Raw genomic sequence first — 26,051 nt, forward strand, 5'->3', positions numbered from 1 at the left:
TTTCTCAGAAGCCGAGGTCAGGAGATCAAAACTTAAATGAACCATATCCATTTTCACATTAATGGCCAGGTGGTCCTTACATAGAGGTGGTCACTGGGACAGGTTTGACTGAATGTCAATGGCCAGGTGGTCCTCATGCAGAGGTGGGCTCTAGTATACTATACAGGTTTGTCTGTATATCAGTGGCCAGGTGGTCCTTATGCAGAGGTGGTCTCTTAGAATCTTTAGGTTTGACTGTATATCAATGGCCAGGTGGTCCTTATGTAGAGGTGGTCACTTGTACAGGTTTGACTGTATATCAATGGCTAGGTGGTCCTTATGTAGAGGTGGTCACTTAGAATCTTCAGGTTTGACTGTACATCACTGTCTCCTGTACCAAAGCACGTTCAGCCGTCCGTTCCAATCCCCCAACATGACTCTTTCATAAGCCTGCCCCTTACAGCATGATTCAGGCGACGCCAAAGGCCGATCGAAAACCCCACGAAATCAATTTCAAGTTCGCCGGCCTAGAACAGCGTTACGCGAGTCCGTGGCTTGCCCGTAGCGTCCCCAATTTGCGCAGGCAGCGACCTTTACTCACGTCCAATCACGACTTAACGCCGCTCTGAAACAATTTTCGCAAGCGCTGACCTGACGCTGACGGGGTTGTTGTGGCGATACACTTGTTATGTTGTCACGTCAACCGGACGTCAGTCAGTATTAGGAGCGGAGAAAATATGATCTCGCAGTTCTGGAGTTGTGAGCTTGTATTAGTTTTGACAAAAAGAGTTTTAGAATTTGTTCCAAAGGAGAAAATGTTTGTTTAATGTTCAGCATAGAATACTTTCAGGGTAAGCACTGATATTTTGTCCTTTTTTCAGTATCAGTAATCATTTTGTCCTTAACTTTTTAGGACTACGAATCTATAATTTACGATTACTTAATGGTTCTTAACTTAAGTCTATTTCCTGAACTATCATCTTTTAGGCAATTTCTTCTTCTAGATTAATTTTCAAGACTTTTCAATTATACCTTAACCATCCGAGTGTCACCCTAGAGTACTTCTAAAGCTTGCAATTAGTACTTATTAGCCTTGATGCTTAGTGGGTTAAACTATTATGCCTTAAAACTTTTATGTCTTTTCCAGACATCTCATCATATCTCTATCTTCATCATATTCATCAATTTTTCATTTTCTGAAAGAACCCGTTCCCATGGCAACGGGAGATAGGTCCAAGGTGGGGCCATTAGCATACTAATCAGGCGTCGTTAATCATATCGCTTTGTGCGATCTCGGTTTACGCTTGCCCGGGAGAATAGCCGAGTCAGCGGCTTTTTACTGGGCTGACCTTTGTTAAGGAATGGGTGGGCTGCTTAGGAGCGATACCAAAGGCAAAACGTGGCCGTTTTTCTGAGTGGGCCGTGCAAAGTCGATTCTTTGGGGGGCGTCTTCTTATATTTGAATTTTGGTCTATATTGTTTCTTTACAAAAATCTTTTAAAAAATGGTTCTCTTTGTGAAGTTTTTGCAAAATAAGTGACAGTATAGTATGTTTTACCTTTCATCATCACAATCACAAGGTAATGGAACAAATTTGAGGCAGTTTTTTAATAGGCCACATAAAGTCAATCTTTGGGGGGGGGGCGTCTTCTTGTATTTGAATTTTGGTCTGTGTTCTGTCCAATTTCTTTACAAAAATTAGAAGTGTTTTTATTGAGGAATGGGTGTGCTGGGTAGGAGCGATACCAAAGGCAAAACGTGGCAGTTTTTCTGATAGGACAGTGCCATTCTTTCAATGAGGTTCATCATTTTGCTACAGAAACATTTGACAACCAGAAAACATGAGCTATTGTGTGTCCACTTGTAGTTCCATTATTTCCAAGGCTGTAGCTTTACCCTATTATATACCCCATGTATTTTCAGCTCTATTATGTCGGGAATGTTGTTTTACCCCATTACTTGTAGCATGTCCTCTTCCCTTATTACACGCAGAAGTGGTCTCATACAGCCGAAATCCCTCCGACCATTATTCCTAGCCCGGATTGTTGTTCGACATCCATAATTTATGTTCCAATATCCGGATGTCATATTTTCTGAGGTCTGACAAGTGGAAGGGTTCCCGGGGGATTCCCGTCTCTTGACCTGAATGTGATTCTAATGGGAGGTTGTAGAGCGTTGACAAGGGAGAGGGAGTAAAGAGTTGATTGTGGTAATTTGGTTGTTACATTATTGTAAGATTTTATGTAACACACCAAGGCTTGAAATACTGGGTGCATTGTGTATTTTTGTGCATTGGAGCTGTGCACCTTGTTTTTGCATCTAGGTTACCGTACATGTAGACTATTACACAGCATATTTATGTGTCAGAAAAAAATGAGACAACCCTTAAGTTTATTGTATAACTTACTTAGAATCTTTATGTAATACCCAGTTTTCCGGGTCATCTTGCGAACTGAGTTGGACAAATATTTTAGGACTGTTGCCTCTGAACTTGAGTTTCTGGCAGGTTGTAGAATTGTGATGAGGCCTTGGTAGAAAAATAAAACACCTGTTCGATTTATGCATTGTTTTTTTTCATGATCAATTGTGGTCAAAGCCCAGTGCTGTTCAATGTTGTTTGTGCATTGCAATAGTCACTGGTTTGGCCAAACTTTAGCTTGCCATACAGGGCTCAAAACACTATTTCCTGTAATGTACAATTCATGATATCAATGCTAGAACATAATCCTTTTAACTTGCCAAATTGCATGGAAGTTGCTCATATTTTTCTACAATTTCAAAAGTCATGCTTCAAGTTGCATTAAGGTTCTCTTGAGCCCTGTAAATAGTTGTAAGAAAGAAACAAACTGGTTTCCTTTGCAAATGAAATACAAACTTCTGAACCCTCCCCCTCCCGTATCCTGCAAGCATTTGTGTTCTATATACTGTAAATGTATTTAAGTTTGCGTTGGCTTTAATGTCTCGTTAGGGAGAAAAAGGAGTGTTCGCTGTGGTTATAGGTTCACGTTTGAAACATAAATAATGCTACAGAAACACTGGCGAAACATTTCGCGGTAGTTTTAAGTTTGGAGCGAAGAGCTTACCACAAAAACCCGGAAGATAAAACCACCGCAAATATTTCTGCATTTACAGTAGTGAGGACATTGTTCTCAACCAATTACTCCATCAGCGGCTGACTTAATGTTTAAGAGAAGAGTGCGGAGAATGAAGTATCCCTCCTTAAGAAAGGCTCTTATCTCAATTTGCGTTCGCCTCTCATCGCACTGAATTATCGAGGCAATTATTTCTCTGCTGAACGGACAATAAAGCGAACGCAACGCCGGCTTTGTCGCAGGTGGATTGCGTAGATTTGGAGTTTCAATTAGAAGGGATCTGGCCAAGCGTTGGTAAGACCAGGCCATTAATTCTTGGCTATATTGCTAACTAAGAGCGTTTGTCAAATCTTAGGGAGTTTGTTTTGGTAAGAAGAAGAAGTAGAAGTAGAAGTAGTAAAAGGATACACTCAGAGCAGAACAGACAGTTTCAACTAGAGGTGATCTGGAAGCGTTGGTAAGACCGGCCTTTAATTCTTTGCTATATTGCTCGCTAAGAACGTTTGTCAAATCTTACTAATAGGGAGTTTTTAAGTAAGAAGAAGAAGAAGAAGTAAAAGGATACACTCAGACCAAAACAGAGTTTCAACTAGAAGTGATCTTGTCAAGTGGTTGTTAGACTAGGTCATTCATTCTAGGCTATATTGCTGGCGAAGAGTGTCTGTCAAATTTTGTTAAGAGGTAGAAAATACTACTCATACTAGTACTGTTACTGCGAGTTTCATTTAGAAGTGATCTGGTCAAGCATTTATTACTAAGTATTTATAAGACCACACAATCAATTGTAGCCTATATTGATAGCAAATTAAAGATTTTTGAAAAATTCTAGTGATAAGAAGATACCAGGACAAAGAGTTTCAGTTAGAAGCGATCTGGTCAAGTGCTTCTAAGACTGTACAAAGTGTAAAGAAACTAAAGTTCCTAGGAACATCAAAGTAAGTAAGACTATGCTATAGATTCCAACTCTAAGCCTACTTCTCACATGTACATAATATTAGGTAGTTGAGAATGGCAACCTCAAACAGGTGTATTTTTTTATAATAAGTTTTGACATATAGTTCAAGGTACCAGAGCTTGGATACATTGTTTTGTGATGAATGACAATAAAGACAGAAAGTAAGAGAAGGGATTGTTAAAACAAAATGTGATAAAAAAAAACCAAAAATGACATAGCGGCAATTTTGCATCCTTTAAGCTTTTCCCAGGACGGTGTTTTGATTTAACGAGTTTTCTTGAGAAAGCTGCCTCATTAATTCTGTGCAGGCCGATTACACGGTACAGCAGCGTTCATTAAGGCTCTGCATATTATTTATAGATATCGTACCTCAATCTGATGGGTATATTCTAGCATGGATGAAGTGATGTTCTGTGTTTCCATTCCCTGCGTTTCTTCATGAATACGGTTCTAAGCGAGGCCCTGACAAAATCATTTTAGGCCACACCAATTTAATTTCTTGGTAAACGGATTTTTATTTAAAAAAAAAAAAGAATTTAGAAAAAAAATCATGAAAACCCAGCCTTCTGTTTGCATGATTTTTTTTTCTAAAATTTTTTTTTTTGGAAAATAAAAATCCGTTAACCAAGAAATTAAATTGGTGTGGCCTTATGGTTCTTGGAAATATCAGTGTGACGATTCAGCAATAGGACAAGATTAAAACAGATGGCAGGGAGTAAAAGTTCCATTCCCTACGTTTCTTCATGAATTTGTATTTGTATTTATTGACAATGAAGACAAATCATTACACAGGGTCAGCCTAGGCAGCTCTCGCTGAATACAGCTCTTTTTAAGGCCATGTCTGTTCAATTTCTGGGTTCTTAGACGTTATGATGTGAAAATTTAGCAAGATGACAAGATTAAAACAGAGGGCTAGCTGGAAGGAGAATAATTGTCACTGACTAAATATCAGCATAATAGATGATATTTTTTGGAAATAGAAATAGAGTCTTAATTTCTGAATGATGTGCACCCACGAATTGTCACACTGCCGCTAAAATGTGTCGGTTGTAAATTGATACAAAGTCGCAGCCCATTCTTATCCCAGTCTGTCGCACGCTTGCCACTCGCTACTCGTAAATCGCTCGTTCCGAAACCGCCGCACGCGGAACTCCCCCGGTAATAGTGGCGCTGCCAGATCGGGTTACACGCGCCATCCGTATCCCGCCGTCAATACGTTGTGTTGCCATGGCAACGGCGTATTGTGTGATGGGCCAATTGAAGTGGGAGTATAGTGGATGTTATCTCTGGGCCACGTCAATTTGATTCGTTTGTTCTTGGATTTTAGAAAGAAATATGATAAACTGGAAAATGGGGAAAATTATCTAGTACTGTAAATGCAGAAATGTTCGCGGTGGTTTTGTGTTAGCGGTTTTCACGGCGACCGTTTCACTGCAAAGTTAAAACTACCATTCACCATTGTTCAATACTGTAGCAGTATGTAACTATAGCACTGCCGCAAACTTAAAACCACCGCAAACACTCCATTTTCGCCTTAGCGCGAAATAAAAACCACACAAACTTAAATACATTTACAGTATTTTAGTCTGATTTAATTTTTACCACCCTCCCAATCTTCTATTATTGTACTCTTGCCGAGTTTCGTGCTTTCGTGTTCCCCAAAGGCTGCTGTTGTCCCACAGGTGTTACGCCGTGTTGGAAAAGGTCGTAGGTCGGGAAATCTCGTTAACAGGGAAACGTGATATGATCGCGATCGTAAAGCCGATGAGATAAACATTCCAGAATAACCACGCTGCTGAGATTTAATTTGTTGCTTTGGGCGAAATAATTTCATCTTATTTGCAAATAGGATACAAGATAAAGATGTTGTACATTATCGTTAAGCCAAGGCTGGTAATTGACATAACGAGCTTCTGTGAATGAAAAATGAGGGATGAGCTTAGGCAAGCTGACTACATGATATGAAAGCGGAATATAACGAGATACATGTTATAACATGTATCAGTAAATATAACATGATTGTAAAAGTGTAATTTGCATATGTAATGAGATGACTGCTTTAATTTTGCTAGATTTAGAATCTATTAAGTGTAATTTGATAACAAAATTGTATAATATGCAACATAAAAACTAACGCTGGTATAACTTATCAGTTTTACAGGAGGTTGTAGCTATTTTTCTAAGTTTGTCCAATATGTCTATTTTAATCTATCAGTGAATGCACTGAATCTTTTCTGTCGCAAGCAGTAAAACTCCATGAAACGGCATAAAAACTGTCGCTGATATAACAATCGTTATCACAACTCAACAGTGAATACTGGAGTGACGCGACAAATGTTGCGTAGTCGTATTCTGCTAGAAACACAATATATCACAGTCATGTCGCGTCAAATTTAAAAAAAATTTTTTCAAATGTTGGATTGGAACCGTCAATCAGGCAAACTGAATGATGACAGAATCGGCAGAATCTTTTCCGTCAAAAACAGTTAAGTTCCGTGAAACGACGTAAATACCAACAGTCGGATAACTGTTATCTGTTTTACCGGAGGATGTAGCTATTTTTCTAAGTTTGTGCAATAAGTCTGTCAGTGAAACTGGAACCTTTTCTGTCACAAGCCGTAAAACTCCATGAAATGACATAAAAACTGTCGCTGATATAACCGTTATCACAACTCAACAGGGAACACTGGAGTGACGTGACAAATGTTGCGTAGTCGTATTCTGCTTGAAACACAATCACAGTCATGTCGCATCAAATTTAAAAACTAATTTTCCAAACGTCAGATTGGAACTGCCAATCTGTCAAACTGAATAATGACAGAATCGGCAGAATCTTTTCCATCAAAAACAGTTAAGTTCCGTGAAACGACGTAAGTACCAACAGTAGGATAACTGTTATCTGTTTTACCGGACGATGTAGCTATTTTTCTAGGTTTGTCAAATACTATTTTTGTCTATCAGTGAAAGCATAACCTTTTCTGTCATGAGCAGTGAAACTCCATGAAACGATATAAAAACTGTCGGTGATATAACCGCTATCTCAACTCAACAGTGAATACCGGAGTGACGTGAAAAATGTCTCGTACTCACAATCTTCATTAAAAAAAATCACAGTCATGTCGCGTCAAATTTAAAAACCAATTTTTCAAACGCCGGATTGGAACTGCGGGACACCCACGTGGGTCGTGCGTGTAGAGGTTGGAAAGACTCGACCGCCCGACCAAGGAAAAGTGTTTTATCAGCGTTATACAGCCGGAATGTGGGGGACAAAGAGGCTGAATACCTGCCGCTAACCTTCTCCGTACCTTCATTCTCACATATTGGACTGAAAGCAGCCTCATTCATTACTGAACACACCGATTTGTTCCCTTGTTCTCTGACATTTTGAGGAAAATTGTGGACGTACCGACTGATAAGTATCTAATGCCAGCTCAGAAGAGGACCAGAAATAGTCATGCTTTTAAGTACCAGAGTTATCAGCCAAGGATTGACGTGTTCAAAAATTCGAACCATAGTAGAATGGAACTCGTTGCCATCAAGTACTGTAGGAGCTTCATCACTAAGTAGCTTTAAAGAACGGTTGCAGTCAGATATGCAAAGACTAGGTGTAACAGACCGTTCTGTGTAATATGACCAGCTGCTTCCGCGCCGCGTGCCTGCGAAGCTGGTGTGTTACGCCTGATGGCGGTTATACCGGCTATATAGATACAGATACAGATACAGAAAATTAGGACGAGATAAAAACAGTTCCTTGTGATTCACTACTTGTTGCCATGCACATAAAGGGTTGACTTTTTATGGAAAGCAAGGACTATACAATTACCACACTAATTATCTCATACCAAATATCATAATAATCCACCCATAGCTTCTTAGGTTATGCTATTCAGCAACAAAGGCACCAAACCGCAAATGCTACTGAAAATAATGCTGAAATGCACCTATTATCAGATACTCCACTGAAAGCACACTCTCCTTATTCATTAGCAAACACACCAATTCATTCCCTCGTTCTCTGACATTTTGAGGAAAATTACAGTAAGAGGACAAGATAAAAACAGTTCCTTGTGCTTCACTACTTGTTGCCATGTGGCTGTGTTGCAAACTTTGTGTTACAGAATCAACTTTTCCCCCAAAAAAAGACTATGTTTGTAACTCATCATCATCATCATTCTTCCCGATTTACTCTGGTGAGATACAATCAATAAAGTTTTTCCAGTACGATCAATATGCCAAATTATTTCCTACCTATAATGTCTTGACAATCCACCCATAGCTGCTCAACAACAAAATATGCCCAAAATGTGCTTCCGAAAATGCATCTGTCTCTCTTATTTTGGTAGAGCTCAAAGTGTAATGATTTTCCAACGACCAAAGGTGCAATTCGGTTTCCCTATATCTCACTTTTATAGTCTTTACATAACCTTCTTGGTGAAGATAAATAGACTTTTATTACTTTTTATGGTGCTTCATGTATAACATCATTGCAATGGGTAATGATACATTTGGGCCTAGCTGGAACATAATTTAGTGAGCAGTCCCCAGCCACCACTCTGTAAGCATTAGTGGACAGTCCCTTCATTCAACCTCCTCTGTGTAAGTGTTAATGGATGGTCCCTTCAGACAGTGTCCACTGTGTAGGCATTAGTGAACAGTCCCCATAGACAGCTCCCACAGTGTAAGTATTGATGAATGGTCCCTTCTGACAACCTCCACTGTGTAAGTGTTAGTGAACAGTCCCTTCATACAATCTCCACTGTATTTTGTATGTATAAGCAACAGTCCATGGACAACTACCACAGTGTAGTATTGATGGATGGTCCATGCTGACATCCTCCACTCTGCATCACTAGTGGATGGTCCCTTCAGACTGCCTCCACTCTGCACCAGTAGTGGACAGTCCCTTACAAGCGGACCATTGGTGGCAATTGCATCCCAGCAGTCCAATAATAACGGGTAGCGGGAACGAAATTGCCCCCGACACCCCCGCAATTATCGTTGGCCGCGCCTTCATTACCACGGTAACGAGTGCCCCACCGCGTATGGTATGGAGCGATATCGTTGCCTAAAGGTGGGAGGAAGCGCGGAATTGATGGCGGGTTAGCGAAGGTGTCAGGATGGCTGTTATACCGACTGGCTGATATAGTGGGGTGTGGAACATGGCAATATTTCTGTCCGTTTGAAAAATAAGGGAGCCAAGTTTTCCTGCCAAGGGCGCTCTAATATGATTTGTTGATTCTTGGACTACAAAGAAGATGTTTGCTGATAAAGAGGGGTGTGAGACATGGCTGTATTTCTGTCCATTTGAAAAATTAGGGAGCCAAGTTTTCCTGCCAAGGGCGCTCCAATATGATTTGTTGAGTCTTGGGCTACAAAGAAAGAATGATGGTGATACAGCTGGGTGTGGAACCTGGCAATATTTCTGTCAGTTTGAAAAATAGCACAGCAAACTTCTACTGCCGAGGCCACTACAATTTGATTTGTTAGTTCTTGGATTCAAACAAAAATGCTGAAACAAGTCTGAGGGGGAGGGGTTCAACCAAAATCGGGAAAGAGGGGCGCTGCGCCCTCTTGTTTCAGCCCAGCGCCCCCTTGTCGAATTCAGAGTTTAGCTTAATCCCCAGCATACAGCCTTCACTCAGCGATTGATCCTTCCATAAATACATAGAATTCGCTCCCTTGCCTCTGTGTGCTCCCTCTTGTTTAATTTTTGTAGAAAAACCACTGGAGTAGTCTGTAGTAGATGGATGACCTAGGTGGCAATGCAGGTAAAAAACTGTTGTCTTGAACATCTGGTACACATTGAGTACCTGCAGGATTATACAGGTTGATAGATGACCAGGTGGCTAAACAGGTGTCCACCCCATCTATTACCTGTGATGTTAGTGATAATGGTTTGATATATTGTGACACGTGGGTTTAGTAGGACCGATAACCATCCAATAACTTCCCCCACTGGCCGTCCTATCTTGTAGATAGATCACCTGGTGGCAAAATCAGTAAAAACTGGTGTCTCTCTCATCTACCAGTACATGTAATTGGGTGCTGCAATATTGTTCCTTTCTTAAAAGTACTTATGGAGCAAAAGAGATGAAAAACATACTGAGCATCTCCTGGCTTCTACAGGTAGATAGATGACCAGGTGGCTAAACAGGTGTTTCTGCCATCTATAACCTGTGATGTTTGTGATTGCGGTGAGAGTTATAGTGTGCCACAAGAGCTTAGTGGGACCGATATCCAATAACCACCCTTGCTATCTGTCCTGGGATCTCTTAGATAGGCTATCGTCCTTGGATAGATCGCATGGTTGCAAAGATGGTGAAAGCTACTGTCACACAATGGATCGGCTTTTCATGATGGTTTTAAGTTCACGGTAAAGAGATCACTGCGAAAACTGAAAACATGAAACCACTGCAAACATTTCTGCATTTACAGTATAGCGTGCCACAAGCAGGACCGATAACCATCCAATAACTCTCCCCCCTGGCCTTCCTGATAACATCACGTTTCGCCGCACGGTAGTAAAGGCGCGGCCGGCAACCGTTGTTAGGGAAGTTGGAGAGTGAGCGATCGCTGTCGTTGGTCCGTTTAATAGGATCCGGCGTGGTAATATGATCCTGCCGCGGGTAATACGATCCTCCCTACGTCTGTTGTTAGTGTTCGTGGGGAGGAACCGTGCGGTGATAATGGGTGTTTAAGTTAGGGATGAACCATTGATGATTGTAGGGAGGTAGCGTTAGTTACTCACAGTGGACATAGGGTTCTTCTTTCATACTGCTTAGCCTCTAGATATCAGAGATTACTAGCGGTTTGTGCATGTACAAGTGTTAGTTACAAAACAAGTGACCGGTGTGGATAAATAAAGGTAAGGTGAATTAAGGGTTGCTTTCCACTGACTCCCACGTAACGACTGTTTTTACACATCGCTAGAATTACCACTTGCAACTTGCAGTGTGACGCAGGTTGACAAAGGGGAATAACAGCTGTTGACACCCTCAGTGAATATAGACTTTTATTCTGAACAAATACTTTATGATAAAGACTGTTTGTTGTGTATTAGTAGAATACCCACCTAAAACCTGTAAAATGGCAACCTGCAATTTGTAGGGGAAAGTAGAATGTTATGTTTATTTTAGATGTTTCATAGGTGATAATAATCTATACGTTTGGATAGTTAAATCAAGATCCACACTGGGGAGAAACCTTAGGCTGTTAGAGTGGGTAATAATAGAACTTTGGATATTAAGATCAAAATCCACACTGGGGAAAAACCTTATGTTGTTAGAATAGAGAATAAGTGGACTTTGGACATTCTAAAATGGGCACCTTAATGTTGTTAGATGTGATTTGATGAGACTTTGATGGCCACATTGTAAAAAAGATTAAAAGACTTTGGATATCAAGATTAAAACCCACACTGGGGAGAAACCACAGGGAATAAGTGGACATTCTATAATGTTGTTGGATGGGTTGGATGTGATTTGATCAGACTTTGATGGCCACATTGTAAAAAAATCTGGCCACTTGTCAGTTTAATGGACTATGTCGGCCAGCGGGGGTCATTATTGGTAATAGCGGAGCTGTTATCTCGGCGCGTTTGATTGGCCGTTACCGACACGACGGGCGCTGACCACGATTACGCGAGGCGTGCGGGAAAAATGGGGGATCTGATGGACATCAGGGTCGATTATGGCGGGAAAATTGGCAAATCAACTGGACTGGGACTCACTCTGGGGAGGGACCGCATGGGACTGTTGTTGTAGCCTGGATGGATGAGTGAGTGAATGAATGAATGAATGAATAAACGAATGAAGAAATTAATGAATGCTTGAATGAGCAAATGAAAGTATGAAGTGAATGCAAAGGCATCAGGGTTGATTATGGTGGGAAAATTGGCAACTCATGTCGAAGAGTATTCACACTGGAGGAGGTCATATCCTCATTGCATGAGTGAGTGGATGGATGAATGAATGAATGAATGAAGTGTTGAATTGTGTTTGAAAGGAAGCAAAGGTTTGGTAGAAGGCAAAGCCCAAACCTTTCCTTCCGCCGCCTTTTACCTCCCCAACCCAATAGTTAAGTAACCATTTTTACACCTTGGTGGAGTGAGGAAAGTTGTGTTAAGTGCCTTTCCCAAGAGCACGGCATTGATTGTGTGTCAGGGGATGCAAACCCAGGGCCTCTGGGTTCTGGGCCTCACACTCTATTACCCCAACACAACACCATAGGGCTGTCTTAACTCCTGGATCCATGTTAAGTTTGTGTATAATGGCGTTAATAGCCACAGGCGGGCACCCACACTGGGGAGAAACCCTTAGGGAACAGAGCGCTGATTGAAATTCGGGAGGCGGTCGGGGGTAATTGCACCCGAAATGGATTATACTAGGTTTGGATTCTCACTGGAGAGTGGCTTTAGAATAACTGGTTTTACAATTATGGTTGTTTTCATTGGAATTCTGGTTTACTACAGATAAGATGTTAGCTTGAGACTCGCAGTGGAGAGTAACTCTCAGGAAAATTCCCTCTAAATTGTTCCCAGCTTTATCAGTCTTAATAACTGGATGTTAAATGCATGTTTTATTGTATCCTTAATTGCTTAGCCCGAGGCGTACATCCACACAGAGGAGAAACCCTAGGGAGAACATGAGTGATTGAAATTCTAAAGGTGGTCCGCAATGATTGCTCCAAAATGGATTGTATAGGGATGGGGTTTACAGTAAAAATATGGCTCTGAAATTGTAAAAATGCTTATTTTATGATGCCCATTTTTTATGGAATCCAGGTTTATGACCGGTACAGCTGTGCTGTTGAGACTCACACTGGGGAGAAACCGCCAGAAAAAATGTCACTAGCTTAACAAAGGGTTAAGAATTCATCCTCATTAGCCTATCTGTATGGCTGCCTGAGTAACTGCAAGAATATTAAATGTGTGTTTAATTGGTAAATGGTTAAGTTATCTACAGGCGAACATTCACACTGGGGAGGAACCCTATGGAGACAGTCACTGATTGAAATTCTAACTTACGAATCTGAGGGTGCTTCACTATAAATGATCCAGAAATGGATTATATCAGGATGGGGTTTACTGTAGAAATATGGCTTCTAGAAATGCTTTAGTTATTTTACGATGGTTATTTTGATGGAATTCAGCTTTATTATTGATACTTGATTTAAACTCACACCGGGGAGAAACCCTCAGAGGAAAATGTCACTAGCTTAACAAAAGGTTAAGAATTTATCCTAATTACCTATCTGTAGGGTTGCCTAAGTAACTATAAAAATTAAAAGACGATTGAAATTTTTAACTACGAAACTATGGGTGATTCGCAATAAATGCTCCAGAAATGCATTATATCAGGACGGGACTTACCGTAAAAATATGTGGCTTCCAAAAATGCATTAGTTTATTTATGAAGGTTATTTTGATGGAATTTTGTTTTATCACTGATACAACTTTTACTAGTTAAAGATAGAGACTCACACTGGAGAGAACCCTGAGAGAAGAATGGCACTAATTTGACCAGGGCTTAAGAATCCATCCTCCTTTTCCTATCTTTAGGGCTGCATGATAGCTACAAGGATGTTAGGTGCGTACTTAATTGCATAATGTTTAAGCTAGCTGCAGGCAAAGATCCACAGTGAGGAGGAACCCTACAGAGACAACCCCTGATTGAAATTCTAACTTAGGATTCTAAAGGTGGTTCACAGGAAATGCCCCCTAGATGTAATGTATAAGGCATGGTCTTTACAATAAATATGCCGCTTATGAAAATACCTTAGTTATTCTATGGTGCCTGTTTTTGATGGTATTCAGTAATTACTGAGCCATTAGACTGAGACTCACACTGGAGAGAAACCCTCAGAGAAAAATGGCACTAATTTGACTAAGGCTTTTCATATATTTAGGGCTGCATAATAGCTACAAGAATGTTAGATGCATACTTAATTGCGTGATGGTTAAGCTAGTTGCAGGCGAGGATCCACACTGGGGAGAAACCCTGGGAGAAAACAAACCTCTGATTGAAATTCCGAAGGTGGTTCACTGTAATTGTTCCTGACAAGAAAAATGAACCCGCGCTGTAAATTCCGGGGTGAGAATTAGCGTGATTTGATCGGGGAGCCTCCCGAGAGTGAAAGTAAACGGGATGATCCAGCCCGTCGTTAACTTTCCATTTACGGGCGGCATAACGAGCCGCCGTGCGCTTAATTGGATGTTGTATATGGAGGTGTTGGTGATCAAATGAGAAGTCATCAGGTGTGATTGCCGGGCTATTCCTGTAATGGGGCAGGTGGAAACTCACACTGGTGAGGGACCGCAGGCTGTTAGAGTAGGGAGGGATTGGACTCTGGATAACTAAGAATAACATCCACACTGGGGAGAAACCGTAAGATGCATATGGTTCGACCAATGATAATCAAAGTTTACTAAGAATTAAAACCTACACTGGGGAGGGACTGCAGGCTGTTAGAGTAGGGAGTGATCGGACTCTGGATAACTAAGAATAACATCCACACTGGGGAGAAACCGTAAGATACATATGGTTCGACCAGTGATAATCAAAGTTTACTAAGAATTAAAACCTACACTGGTGAGGGACCGCAGGCTGTTAGAGTAGGGAGGGATCGGACTCTGGATAACTAAGAATAACATCCACACTGGGGAGAAACCGTAAGATGCATATGGTTCGACCAGTGATAATCAGAGTTTACTAAGAATTAAAACCCACACTGGGGAGAAACCTCAGTCTGTTAGAGTAGGGAGGGATTGGACTTTGGATAACTAAGAATAACATCCACACTGGGGAGAAACCGTAAGATGCATATGGTTCGACCAGTGATAATCAAAGTTTACTAAGAATAAAAACCCACACTGTGGAGGGATTGGGGTTGTTAGAGTGATTGGACTTTGGATATTTGGATTCATCTTAAAATCCACACTGGGGAGAAACCATTGGATGGTTGTACACTCGCTTAATTAAGGAACCTTTGGTTGTTAGAGTTGGTAATATTGGAGTTAAGATATTAAGATTAAAATCCACACTGGTGTTTAACCTTTAGATAATTGGATAGATGATAATAGAAGTTTGGATATTAGGATGAAAACCCACACTGGGGATGAACCTTAGGTTCTAAGAATAGGGGATAATTGGACTTTGGATATTAAGATTAAAATCCTCTTTGGTGTGCAAATGTTAGATGTTTAGAGAGATGATAAACAGAGTTTAGATATTAAGATTAAAATCCACACTGAGGAGAAACCTTAGGCTGTTAGAGTAGGGAGTGATTGGACTTTGGATATTAAGATTAAAATCCACACTGAGGAGAAACCTTAGGCTGTTAGAGTAGGGAGTGATTGGACTTTGGATATTAAGATTAAAATCCACAATGGTAATACATTTTGTTGTTGGAATAGGAAATAATTGGACTCAGATTCACAGATATTAAGATTAAAACTTACACTGGGGATGAACCTTAGGTTCTAAGAATAGGGAATAATTGGATTTTGGATATTAAGATTAAAATCCCCTCTGGTGTATAAGTGTTATATACAGTATTTAGAGAGATGATAATTAGTTGCCATATTTTTTCTAGCAGTAATTGAATCAGCACCAAGGACAGTCGCTGTTTTGCTGCATTGAGTTATCCAAGCTGTAGTTTGCAGCCTAGGGATGATTTTCTAACACTTCTGTTGCACTAAATGGCTGACAACCATGCATATGGTGATGGTAGTGCAAAGTATATTTTTGTAACCACAATCTCAATGTCTGAGACTCTGAACATAGCTTTATTGGTTCGTAGTTCAGTGGAAACCTGACCAATGTTACGCTAACAGTATCTCCTTAGTTACCTTCCTCAGGCCCTTGGTTGTGAGACTGTAGTTAGACTTTTTTCTATGAGAATGTAGTAGACTTTTTTCATGCCATTTCTTTCATTCCAGCTGCAATTTTGCACGAAGTTCATAATTCCATGAAAACCTGGCCAAAGTTTCAGTGTCTCCTTAGCTACTTTCCAATGGCCCAGGGTTATGTCAAAAGAACATTGATTTTTTTTTGGTACCATTTTCAAACCTGCCCATGCCTAACTTCAGTTTCGCACCAGACTCAGACTAGCTAACATTGTTATCCCAGTGGTAATGTTGGCATTATCTCCCCAGCTTTACCTGTGAGATCGCCATGGTAACGTAGCCGTCTCCATGGAGACGAGCCTTGTGAGAAAAAGCTCCTAATCTCGAGGAAAATGAGTTTCTTGAGATTGAAGGGCTCGTTCTAATCATAATGAGATTTAAGAATAAGACATAATCCATGTGGGAATTCTGTTGGTCGACCTTGGACTATGGGTGGGCCGAGTCAAGGTCATTTGTTGGATCTTGTTCCTTTTGTCACACTTGAAATGATTCTTTTTTTGTTAAAATTTGGTTGTGAATCGTTTTGGGTCATTTTTACTCAATCCTTCTTCAAAAGTCCTAGCTTGTATTGTACTTGTAGCGTTTTCTAGTAGGAAAACTTGACTTGAGCAGCCCAAAGTTTCCCACACACAGCCCCGAGTCGACTCCGAAAACTTGTGTGTACATCGGGCCCGTGTTTCTGTTCCTAATTAAGGCCGACCTGTTTCCTCCTGCGCCGGTCCAGAGCAGGTGTTCCTCCATCTGGGCCAGGTGGTTCAGCATCCATCATAGCTCCACCTGTCTTCGTCACCGCAAAACAAACCGTTACCATGGAAATGTAGGCCAGGATGGAGTTAGGCTCCCATCAACTTGATCAAGCTACTGTTAATGCAAAAATGTTTGAGATGGTTCACTGTTAACCGTGAACTCAAAACCACTGCAAAAAGTGCTTTCATTGTGTGACTTAGCCTCCGTTGCAGGCTCTGAAGCGGCTTTTGGGGGGCTGAATAATACACTTTCTGCAGCCACCCCGTAACTATCAGCCATCCTGTAACTATCAGCCATCCTGTAACTATCAGCCGCCTAGCTAGTTACAGGATGGCTGATAGTTACGGGGTGGCTGCAGAAAGTGACTATTATTTAGCCCCCCATTAAGCCGCTTCAGAGCCTGCAACAGAGGCTAGTGTGACTAGCGGTACTATTGTTTCAAACGCGACCTCAAAACCATCCCAAACACTCCATTTTCTGCATTACAGTATTTGCTGGATTCGTAGACATTTTGAGGTGAAAATTTAGCAAGAAGGCAACATGAAAGCAACTTAGATCTGACTCTTTCACTCCCTGAAACTATGCGTACCGTGCCAGCTGGTCTGACATTAATCACAGCTTCACCTGTTCTCAACACGACATAATAACTCAGGAAATGTAGGCCAGGATTTTGTTAGGGTCACATCAACCTAATTCCCTGGTTCTCAGACAATTTGAGGTAGACAGGGTTTTTTCTAGAAAAATCAAACAAGAGGGAGCACACACATGCGAGGTAGCTGATTCTATGTATTTATGGAAGAATCTATTGCTGAGTGAAGGCTGTATGCTGGATATTAGGCTAAAATCTGAATTCGACAAGGGGGCGCTGGGCTGAAACAAGAGGGTGCAGCGCCCCTCTTTCCTGATTTAGATGAACGCCTGGTAGAACTTTAAGATGAAAACGACTTGACTCTGATCTGATTGTGCCTAGATGTGGTCTCTTGGCCTTGCATTGAGTAAATTTGTTTAAAAAAAGGAAAGATGAAACAAGAAGGAAACTCCAATCAGAGCAGCTGGCCTCACATCCATCACAGTTTCACCTGTTCTCAACACCACAAAATAACTTATTAACTCAGGAAATGTAGGCCAGGTTTGATTAATACTCTCACATTTGTTCCTGTGTTGTGCAGTGAAAAATGAGAAAAAGTTCATGCTTCGATGTATTTTCACCTGTTCATGAAAACTGGAGACTGATATGTTACCTTGGAAATGTACGCCAGAATTTAGTTTAGGCCGCATTGATTTATGTCTTTGTTTCTCAAACATTTTAAAGTACAAAATAGGAAGAGAGAATTTCAAAGAAACCTGAACATTTTTCTATTCTCTTTTTTGTATGTTTTGAGTAGAAGGCTTTTTTGTATGTTTTGAGTAGAAGGCTTCAAATAAGCAATCGCTTCCTGCCTAATACTCTGAAAACATATGCGAATAAAATAAAATAAACTTTTTTCTAAGAAATAGCTAAGAGCTTATTATCTATGACTGTATGTGATGTCAACTGTCAAAATAATTTCCAAATATGTTCAATCATCATTATAATGAAGTGAATTTTAAAACATGATGAAGATCAATGATAAGTAAGACAACCTTGAACGTGAAACCACCACAGATTTGCCCAGACTTTAGGCTGTTTTCTTTTCCGCCTTTAGGATTAAGAAAAATCTTTGAAGCAAGATTGAAAATAAACCTTGCCACCACTAAGGTGTGTGGTCTGAGTTATTTGCCTTTAAAAAGTCTTTGAAGCAACAAGAAAGCCATTCTTGCCACCGCTAAGGTGTGTGGATTACATATGAAGTAATTACATATGCAGTCAGACTTTATAATGACTCTATTTCCTAGCATTACCATCAGCCTGTGAGTTCGGATCTATGCTTAGTGGTTGTAAATATATTATGTATTTTTGTTTGTTGACATTCTGCACGTATAAGTTTCTTTGTAACAAACCTACGCAATTCAGGGTATATCATGTGTGTATTTCCCTGCCTATGTACGTTTGAGGAAGTAATAAATAAAATATGAAGTCTCTACTCACACATTTGACAAATGTGGCATCAAATCATGACTCGGGTCATTTAGAGAGAAGAACGCAGTACCTGTTCTGGTTGGAGTGAAGCCCTTAGGCCACACCAATTGAATTTCTTGGTTAACAGAATTTGAAAAAAATGCTAGATTTGAAAATCAACATGGAAACAGAATCTCAGAGGAAAGTCTGTACTTTGGTGCACACAGTTTCAGGGGGTGAACAAGGTCAGTTGCAAGTTTTCACCCCAGCCTTCTGTTTTCATGATGTCCTCGTGCTAAAATTTTACAAAAAAATCTGTTAACCAAGGAATTAAATTGGTGTGGCCTTAGGCCACACCAATTTAATTTCTTGGTTAACGGATCTTTATTTTCCAAAAAAATTTTTTTTAGAAAAAAATCATGAAAACTCAGCCTTCTGTTTTCATGATTATTTTTTTCTAAATTTTTTTTTTTGAAAATAAAAATCCGTTAACCAAGAAATTAAATTGGTGTGGCCTTATTGGTAATTTGAAAACCCAAACAATTCCTTGAGGGTTGATTAGGCAGCGATTAACATAACCGGGCTAAAATTTCCCGTGGGAACTCGGATTCGTCGGACCAAGAAATTGGCAGGAGAGAAGAGAGTATGGAAATGGAACAGGTAGAAGTGCGTGAAATATCGCAGCATAATTCTGATCTGGGTCATGTATGTGTTCAGTATTGAGGAGGAATTACAATCTTTCAGTATTGACGAAAGAAATGAGCTGTTTAAAGAGACTAACATTTTCCATCCTAATTTCTCCACGTTTTCAGACGAAAAGAAAACTACTCTCCTCTTAACATCACAAAACCCACATAGTACAGAAAAAGTGGGATCATTTGTCTTCCACTGTCTTGCAAAAAGAAGCCAAACCCGATGAGTTAGAACTTAGTGGCAGTAGTTAAGACTAGAGTAGACATTTGTTATATTGTTCATCACTGTCTGTCCGTCCACTCTGTGTTACATGTACATGTACTTGCAATTAGCCTACGGGCAGGAATTTTCAATAAACTTTCATTAACGGCTATTTTTATTGCATGCTCCTTTCTTGATAAAATTGTTATGTAGGCGTTCTCGTGTCTGGTAATATCTGGTTTTACACTCAGAACGATGAAAAATAAGTTAAAGAGAAAACCAGAGCAACTGGGTAAGAAAAACAGCTTTTGTTGTTATTTCCTGCAAGTATATGTTTTCCAGCCTGGAAAAGTTGCAATTTTTTCATACTTTTTGCTTTCTGCAAATTGCTGGTTGCATGTTGTTACCTTGAGTCCGGGGTGTCATATTTTTGGCACATTATACTATCTTTCATATTCACTGCAGTTAAGTGTCTACATCTTATCATAGATCCCTTTAAGTCCAAACTAAAGTCCAAGATCTGACAACCAGTTATCTCCACCCTTCTCAGTTTTCTACCGTAAAATTCCTATTACATACGCACCCCTCCTAACGTACGCACCCCCGATTTGGGGACGGTTGCGGGCCTGACTCAGTGAGTTGAGACGTTCAGGGGAAAAACCCTCCAAACGTACGCACCCCCTCTCCAGCATTTCGGTGGATAGTTAGAGGTTGACATGATCATCCTTCCGATGATGTTTCCTGACTTAAAGGGTTACTGAGAAAATGTTTCTGGGTAGAAAATGTCAAACAATTAACTATGTATTATTTATTCTTTATTACTGATTGATTGTGTGGTTACTGTGGTAGCATTCCACGCTTCATTTGCACGAAGATGTACCGTACTCTCATGCTGATTTACGATTTTTCCGAGGAAGAACCCCTCCTAACGTACGCACCCCGACTTTGGCGTCGGCCTGGAGCACCTGCTTGCAACTTGAAAAGTTTAAAAAGTGCGTACGTAAATAGGGATTTTACGGTATTTTCCTTAGCGTTTCTCTCAGTGCCATGCCTGTCCATTCTCTGATATTATCCTCCCATTTTTCTGTTGCCTGCCTCTCTTCATTCCTCCCAAGTGTCTATCTCAGTCTGAACCATCCATACATCTGAATCAGCTTGCATGGGCAACATGCCAAAGTTTAGCCAAACCTATAAATTGATAGTTAGAATACAGGCATGGACTGAGGTAAAAAAACAAACTTTTCTTGTTCTTTAGTTTTCCAGCCTTGTTATTGAGCCCTGAGTTTTCATATTTTTGAGACATACTTTCTTTCATATTCACTGTCTAGTGCATATCTCTAGTAGTCTATACAATCCACACATCTGAACCAGCTTGCATGGGCAGCATGCCAGACCTATAAATTGCTAGTTAAAATACAGGCATAGACTGAGGTAAAAAACAAACTTTTTTTGTTGTTTCCTGCAAAACAGTAGTTTTCCAGCCTGAAAAGGTTGCAGCTTGTTGAGCCCTGAGTGTTCATATTTTTGAGACATACTTTCTTTCATATTCACTGCAGTTGTCTAGTGCATATCTCTAGTAGTCTATACAATCCACACATCATGCTCACATGGGCTGCATGCCAACCCTATAATTCGCTAGTTACAACACAGGCATATAGATCAGCTACATCGTAACCAAATCAGTATTCCAGACCCGATCGCGGTTAATTGACAAATCGGGAGGCCCAACTGTTGCGAAACGTCCAGCCTTTATCCGCGACTTTACCACCCCGACGTCGTAAATGTCGCAGTTCCACCTGCCGGCCCGTTTCCATGGTAACCGCCTCGTCGCCATGGCTACGCCTTCCGAAGGTTTTGTGTCGGTCGCAGATTTAAGGCGGGAAAGTGCTGACTTTATGTCGTCTTTACGACCCGCGTCACTCCCGATAAATGCTTTTTCGTTAAATGAAATTCCCGGTTGTTAAAGGTTCGGAGTCAGAACCCCTATAAAGGTGGCGACTGTTTCATTCTACGGAGCTGCGACGGGAGTATATGAGGGCGTGTAAAACTCTGCAGTCCATGGAAAATCCTGTTTAGGGGCTTTAAAGTCGGCCAAAGCAAGGCTGTCGACTGGTTCTGAAAAAGTTATTCTCAAAAAGGCAAAAATGGTTTCGGAATAACATTGAAATTTAAAGGTACATGTACCTGTAACTATCATTTTCTGTCCCTTTGTTTGGTCCATCAAAAATTGACTGTTTCTCAAAAACTCCAGTTAGACGGGTCCGTTGGTGGTGCTTGGACCCCACTACTTCCCCTTTTCTTTAAGATTCGTCCTCGAATCTCCGAGTTCGATATCCCTGTGCGGCACACATGGGGTTGGTGTGGGAACTACTGAAACAAAAGGGGCGAGTAGCTCAGTCTCCTGGCTCCCGGGGATCGAACCCGGGCCGCCAGCGCACAAACCACACGCACTAACCGCTAGGCTAAAAGGTCTGGACCAGTTAGACTGGTCATTTGGTGTCGCTTGAACCCCACTGTTACAGAAGGTTTGAACGTGTTTGGTCAACTTTGTGAAACTAAGGAAAGAAATTTGTGTATCCTTTGGGACCTGAGAACCATGCAGCTGAATTGGATTGGCCCAATGGTTCATCAGTATTCTTGATAGAAAAGTGATGATTTCTGCTGTAAACCCTGGAAGGGTCTCTGGGCTGCAATTTAATAGATCGAATCAGCGCACAGGTGGGGAAAGTCGGCAGGTAACCTTGTAGGATACCTAGGGGGTCTTACATCAGAAAAGTCGGTAGGTAACTCGTAGGATACCTAGGGGGTCTTACTCGGCAGGTAACCTTGTGAGTCACCTAGGGTGTCTTTCTTGGCAGGTAACCTTGTGGGTCACCTAGGGGGTCTTACTTGCAGGTAAATTGTGTGTCACCTGGGGGGTCTTACATCCTTCAATTCTACTTCAAGGTTTCTGTCAAGACTTTCAGAAGAAGTTTAGAATGATAGGGTTTGGGCTCTTTCAGATAATGATTTTGTTTTGGGGTATTCCCAACAATTCATGTTTGGATTTGACTGATTTTTTTTAGTGCCAACTGAACAAGGTACCTGTATCTTTGCTGAGGAAAAGATCTGTTGGATTGGCTTGGACTTTGGGGGGACAATCTTTAAGATTTAATCTCCAAGCAGATCTGATGGTTGCTGGAAGAGTCCTTAGGTTACCATTATGATACAAGCTTCTTCTGCCAGTTGGATACGGTCTTCCAGCAACCATTTGATCTGCTTGGAGATTAGACAATCTTAGCATACTGATGATAGGTAAAAATCCATGTGACCATGCGATGAGAAACAAACAATACTCTAACTTCTGCCCAGGCAACCTTAGTTGCCCACCTCTGTACTTTGTTCTGTAAACCCAGCCGGAAACCTTGCAGCATGTTGACCTGCACTAGTCTGAAATCATTCACTCAAATCATTGTTCCTCGTTAATAGAATCTTGCGAGTCGTCTCAGGTTTCTGCGTGTCTGTCACACGGAGATCTCTAGTTGCATAAGAAGAGAAATGAGTCTACTGAGGACAATCACTCGCATAAACCTTGTTTGTGGGGTGAAAACAAAGAAGGAATAAAGTTCGCTAAGACTTCTTTGTTTTGTCCGGAAATCAAGCACATCGTCTGTCAGATTTCGTAAAGCTTTAGAGAGGGGTCAGTTGGTTCTGACAAGAAAACACATCTTCGTGAATGGTTTTATGTGTTTCTGTTTGGAAATATTCCTTAATTTTTGTTTTGCTGGCTGTGCTTTACCCATAAAGGCAAGAAAATGTCTTTTGTTACTAATTAATAAACACCTGAGCAATGAACAAACAAGAGTTCAATAGAATTTGCTTATTAATAAGTCTAGACTTTTTGCGGATTTACAGTCGTGAATTTTCATATGATATGTGCACCACAGTGATTAGATTGAAAGTCACTGTGTATTGTTTCCATGGAGATTGTTTATTATTGCATCATTTCCATGGCAATTGTTTGTAAATACAGTATGTATTTTTAAAGAGAAAGTTATTCAAATTATAAGCAGATTAACTGTGGATGATATTGGCCCTGGAGCCTGTTATACCTTACATAGTTTCTGCAGTGATTATTTACATGTTGATCATTTCCATGGCAATTATTTACATGTTTGTTTGTTTGTTTGTTTAGGTGCGGACATTATTTGTTAGTGGGCTGCCTATGGACGCAAAGCCTAGGGAGCTGTATCTTCTCTTCAGGGCATACAAGGTGAGATTTTTTAAATTTTTGATTTTTCTAAACGATCTTGCTCAATGCAAGGCCATAATGTGGCTTATCTATTTATCTAGCTATTTTCGTTAGTTGCCTTTACTAACTGTGATGATAGTAACTTAATATAAGCAAGAGCATAGTTGAAAAATTAACATATTATAAATGATATGTTGATGAAGGTTAGACAATAATAAGATTCGCCAAATGACAGTGACAACAAGCACCTGGATAAGATTATAAAACCGATACAAAGTTTCGAAAACGTTTTGGAAAAGTTAACATATTGTAAAGATGTTTCAAAAGACTTTGAATGTCTGAGTTACTCATGATGAAATGTCTTTATAACCATGAATGAAAGTTGTAACATAACCACACAAAGGTGGTTTTATGGATGACATCTGTTCATGTTCGTCTTTTGAAATTTTCTTCTTTTTTTTTTATAGATTTTTTTTTGGGGGGGGCTGCTTCCCCAACAGATGATTATTCCTGGAAACAGGAAAATCTAACTGACTTTTAATGAAATATCACCATAACCATAAAAATTACCACAAGACAACACAAATATGATTTTAAGGATGACATCTTATAAGGTATTTTCTTTAATTTTCATATCTTATTTTTTAAAAGTTATAGCCTTTTAAGACTCCCCCCAAAAAGGAAAATCTTATTCAGAAGCAAATCAAAGAAGTGGAAAATCCTTTTTTCTCGGACTCCTTTTCGGGCTCCTACCAATGAGTCTGAACCGTTACAGGTGGTATTTTCTTGAATTTTCGTATCTTATCTTTTTAAGATATAGCCTTTTAAGACTCCCCCCAAATTGAAAATCTTAATCTGAAGCAAAACATCCCTTTTTCCAGGACTCCTTGTTGGGCCCCTACCAATGAGTCTTAACCGCTTGTCTATAATAATGTGTGCACAGCGAGCTGTAGTTAAGTTTTAATGATGACAGATGTGATCATTATGCCGTAGACACTCCACACGTTAACAACTGTGTTCGGAACAAACAAGAAATCCCAGCCTACCTGCTGATGCTGCTTTGTCTTTATCAGGCAACACCAATTTGATTTCTTGGTTAACGGAATTTAAGAAAGAATGCTAGATTGGAAAATCAACATGAAAACAGAATCTCAGAGGAAAGTTTGTACTTATGTGCACACAGTTTCAGGGAGTGAACAGGGTCAGGTGCAAATTTTTACCCCAGCCCTCTCTTTTTTTCCGCTTCTCTCTTTCTCTCTTTCCTTCCTTCCTTCCTTGCTGGGATTTGAGTTTAATATCATTCAGTCATCATTCATCTAATATTGGTTGAACTTCATTCATTCAGTCAACCCCTTTTTTCCCATCCAGTTTGGTACAGTCCAGATTACTTCAGTTGAAAGTAGACCAATCCACTTGTTCAACAGGGGTGTTCTTCAGACTAACCGCCTTAATTGAGTTGGAAAGATTCCCGATAAAAGACTTGTCTTACTTAGTCTATGAAAGGATTACGACTCTGCAAATTAAAACTAATTAATCCGGTAAAGCCCCATTCGTTTTCATAACGAACTTATTGTCGTTACTCAATTCCTGGAGAGAATGCTATTTTAGGAACAGATAGCTTCAATGCCTTAATTCCATCAGATATGAAATGTGATTTGTCTTTGAATGAAATGAGAAAGACTAAAAAGAATAAACTTTAAGAAGACTGGTGGAAAAAAACACATTAAATTTGCTTCCATAACGAACTAATTGTTCATCAATTCCTGGAGAGAATGCTATTTTAGGGTCTGATAGCTTCCCTGGTTCCATGCCATCAGATATAGAATGTAATTCGTCTTAGAATGAAATGAGAAAGGCTAAAAAAGACTGGTGGAAAAAAAAAACACAACAAAATTTTGTTTTCACAATGAACTACAGGTAGAACTAGAACTTATTGTTCTTCAATTCTCATTCAATGCTATTTTAGGGACTGATAGCTTCCCTGGTGCGATGCCATCAGATATAGAATGTAATTCGTCTTAGAATGAAATGAAATGAGAAAGACTAAAGAATAATGTTTTCATAACAAATTAATTGTTGTTCTTCAATTCCTGGGGAGTATGCTATTTCAGGCAACAGATATTATTTATTAGATTTTCTGGCGCAATCCCATCAGATACTAGATGTATTCGTCTTAGAATGAAATGAAGAAGAATAAAGAATAATTGCGG

At 40.2% G+C, this 26,051-nt stretch overlaps 1 protein-coding gene across 5 annotated transcripts in view; it reads left to right on the forward strand.

Moving 5' to 3' along the window:
* Positions 1-26,051, forward strand: part of LOC136425471 (RNA-binding protein with multiple splicing 2-like) — a 150,053-nt gene that overhangs the window by 85,126 nt on the left and 38,876 nt on the right. For all 5 annotated transcript variants that reach the window (XR_010754050.1, XM_066414354.1, XM_066414356.1 and 2 more), the window contains one exon: positions 23,785-23,862. Coding sequence is in view for 4 of the 5 variants with exons in the window: in XM_066414354.1 (XP_066270451.1) it covers positions 23,785-23,862 (78 nt within the window). In the remaining variant the exon portion in view is untranslated. The remainder of the gene's footprint in view (positions 1-23,784; positions 23,863-26,051) is intronic.

The sequence above is a fragment of the Branchiostoma lanceolatum genome, chromosome 19 (assembly GCF_035083965.1).
Source record: "Branchiostoma lanceolatum isolate klBraLanc5 chromosome 19, klBraLanc5.hap2, whole genome shotgun sequence".
Classification (NCBI taxonomy): Eukaryota; Metazoa; Chordata; class Leptocardii; order Amphioxiformes; family Branchiostomatidae; genus Branchiostoma; species Branchiostoma lanceolatum.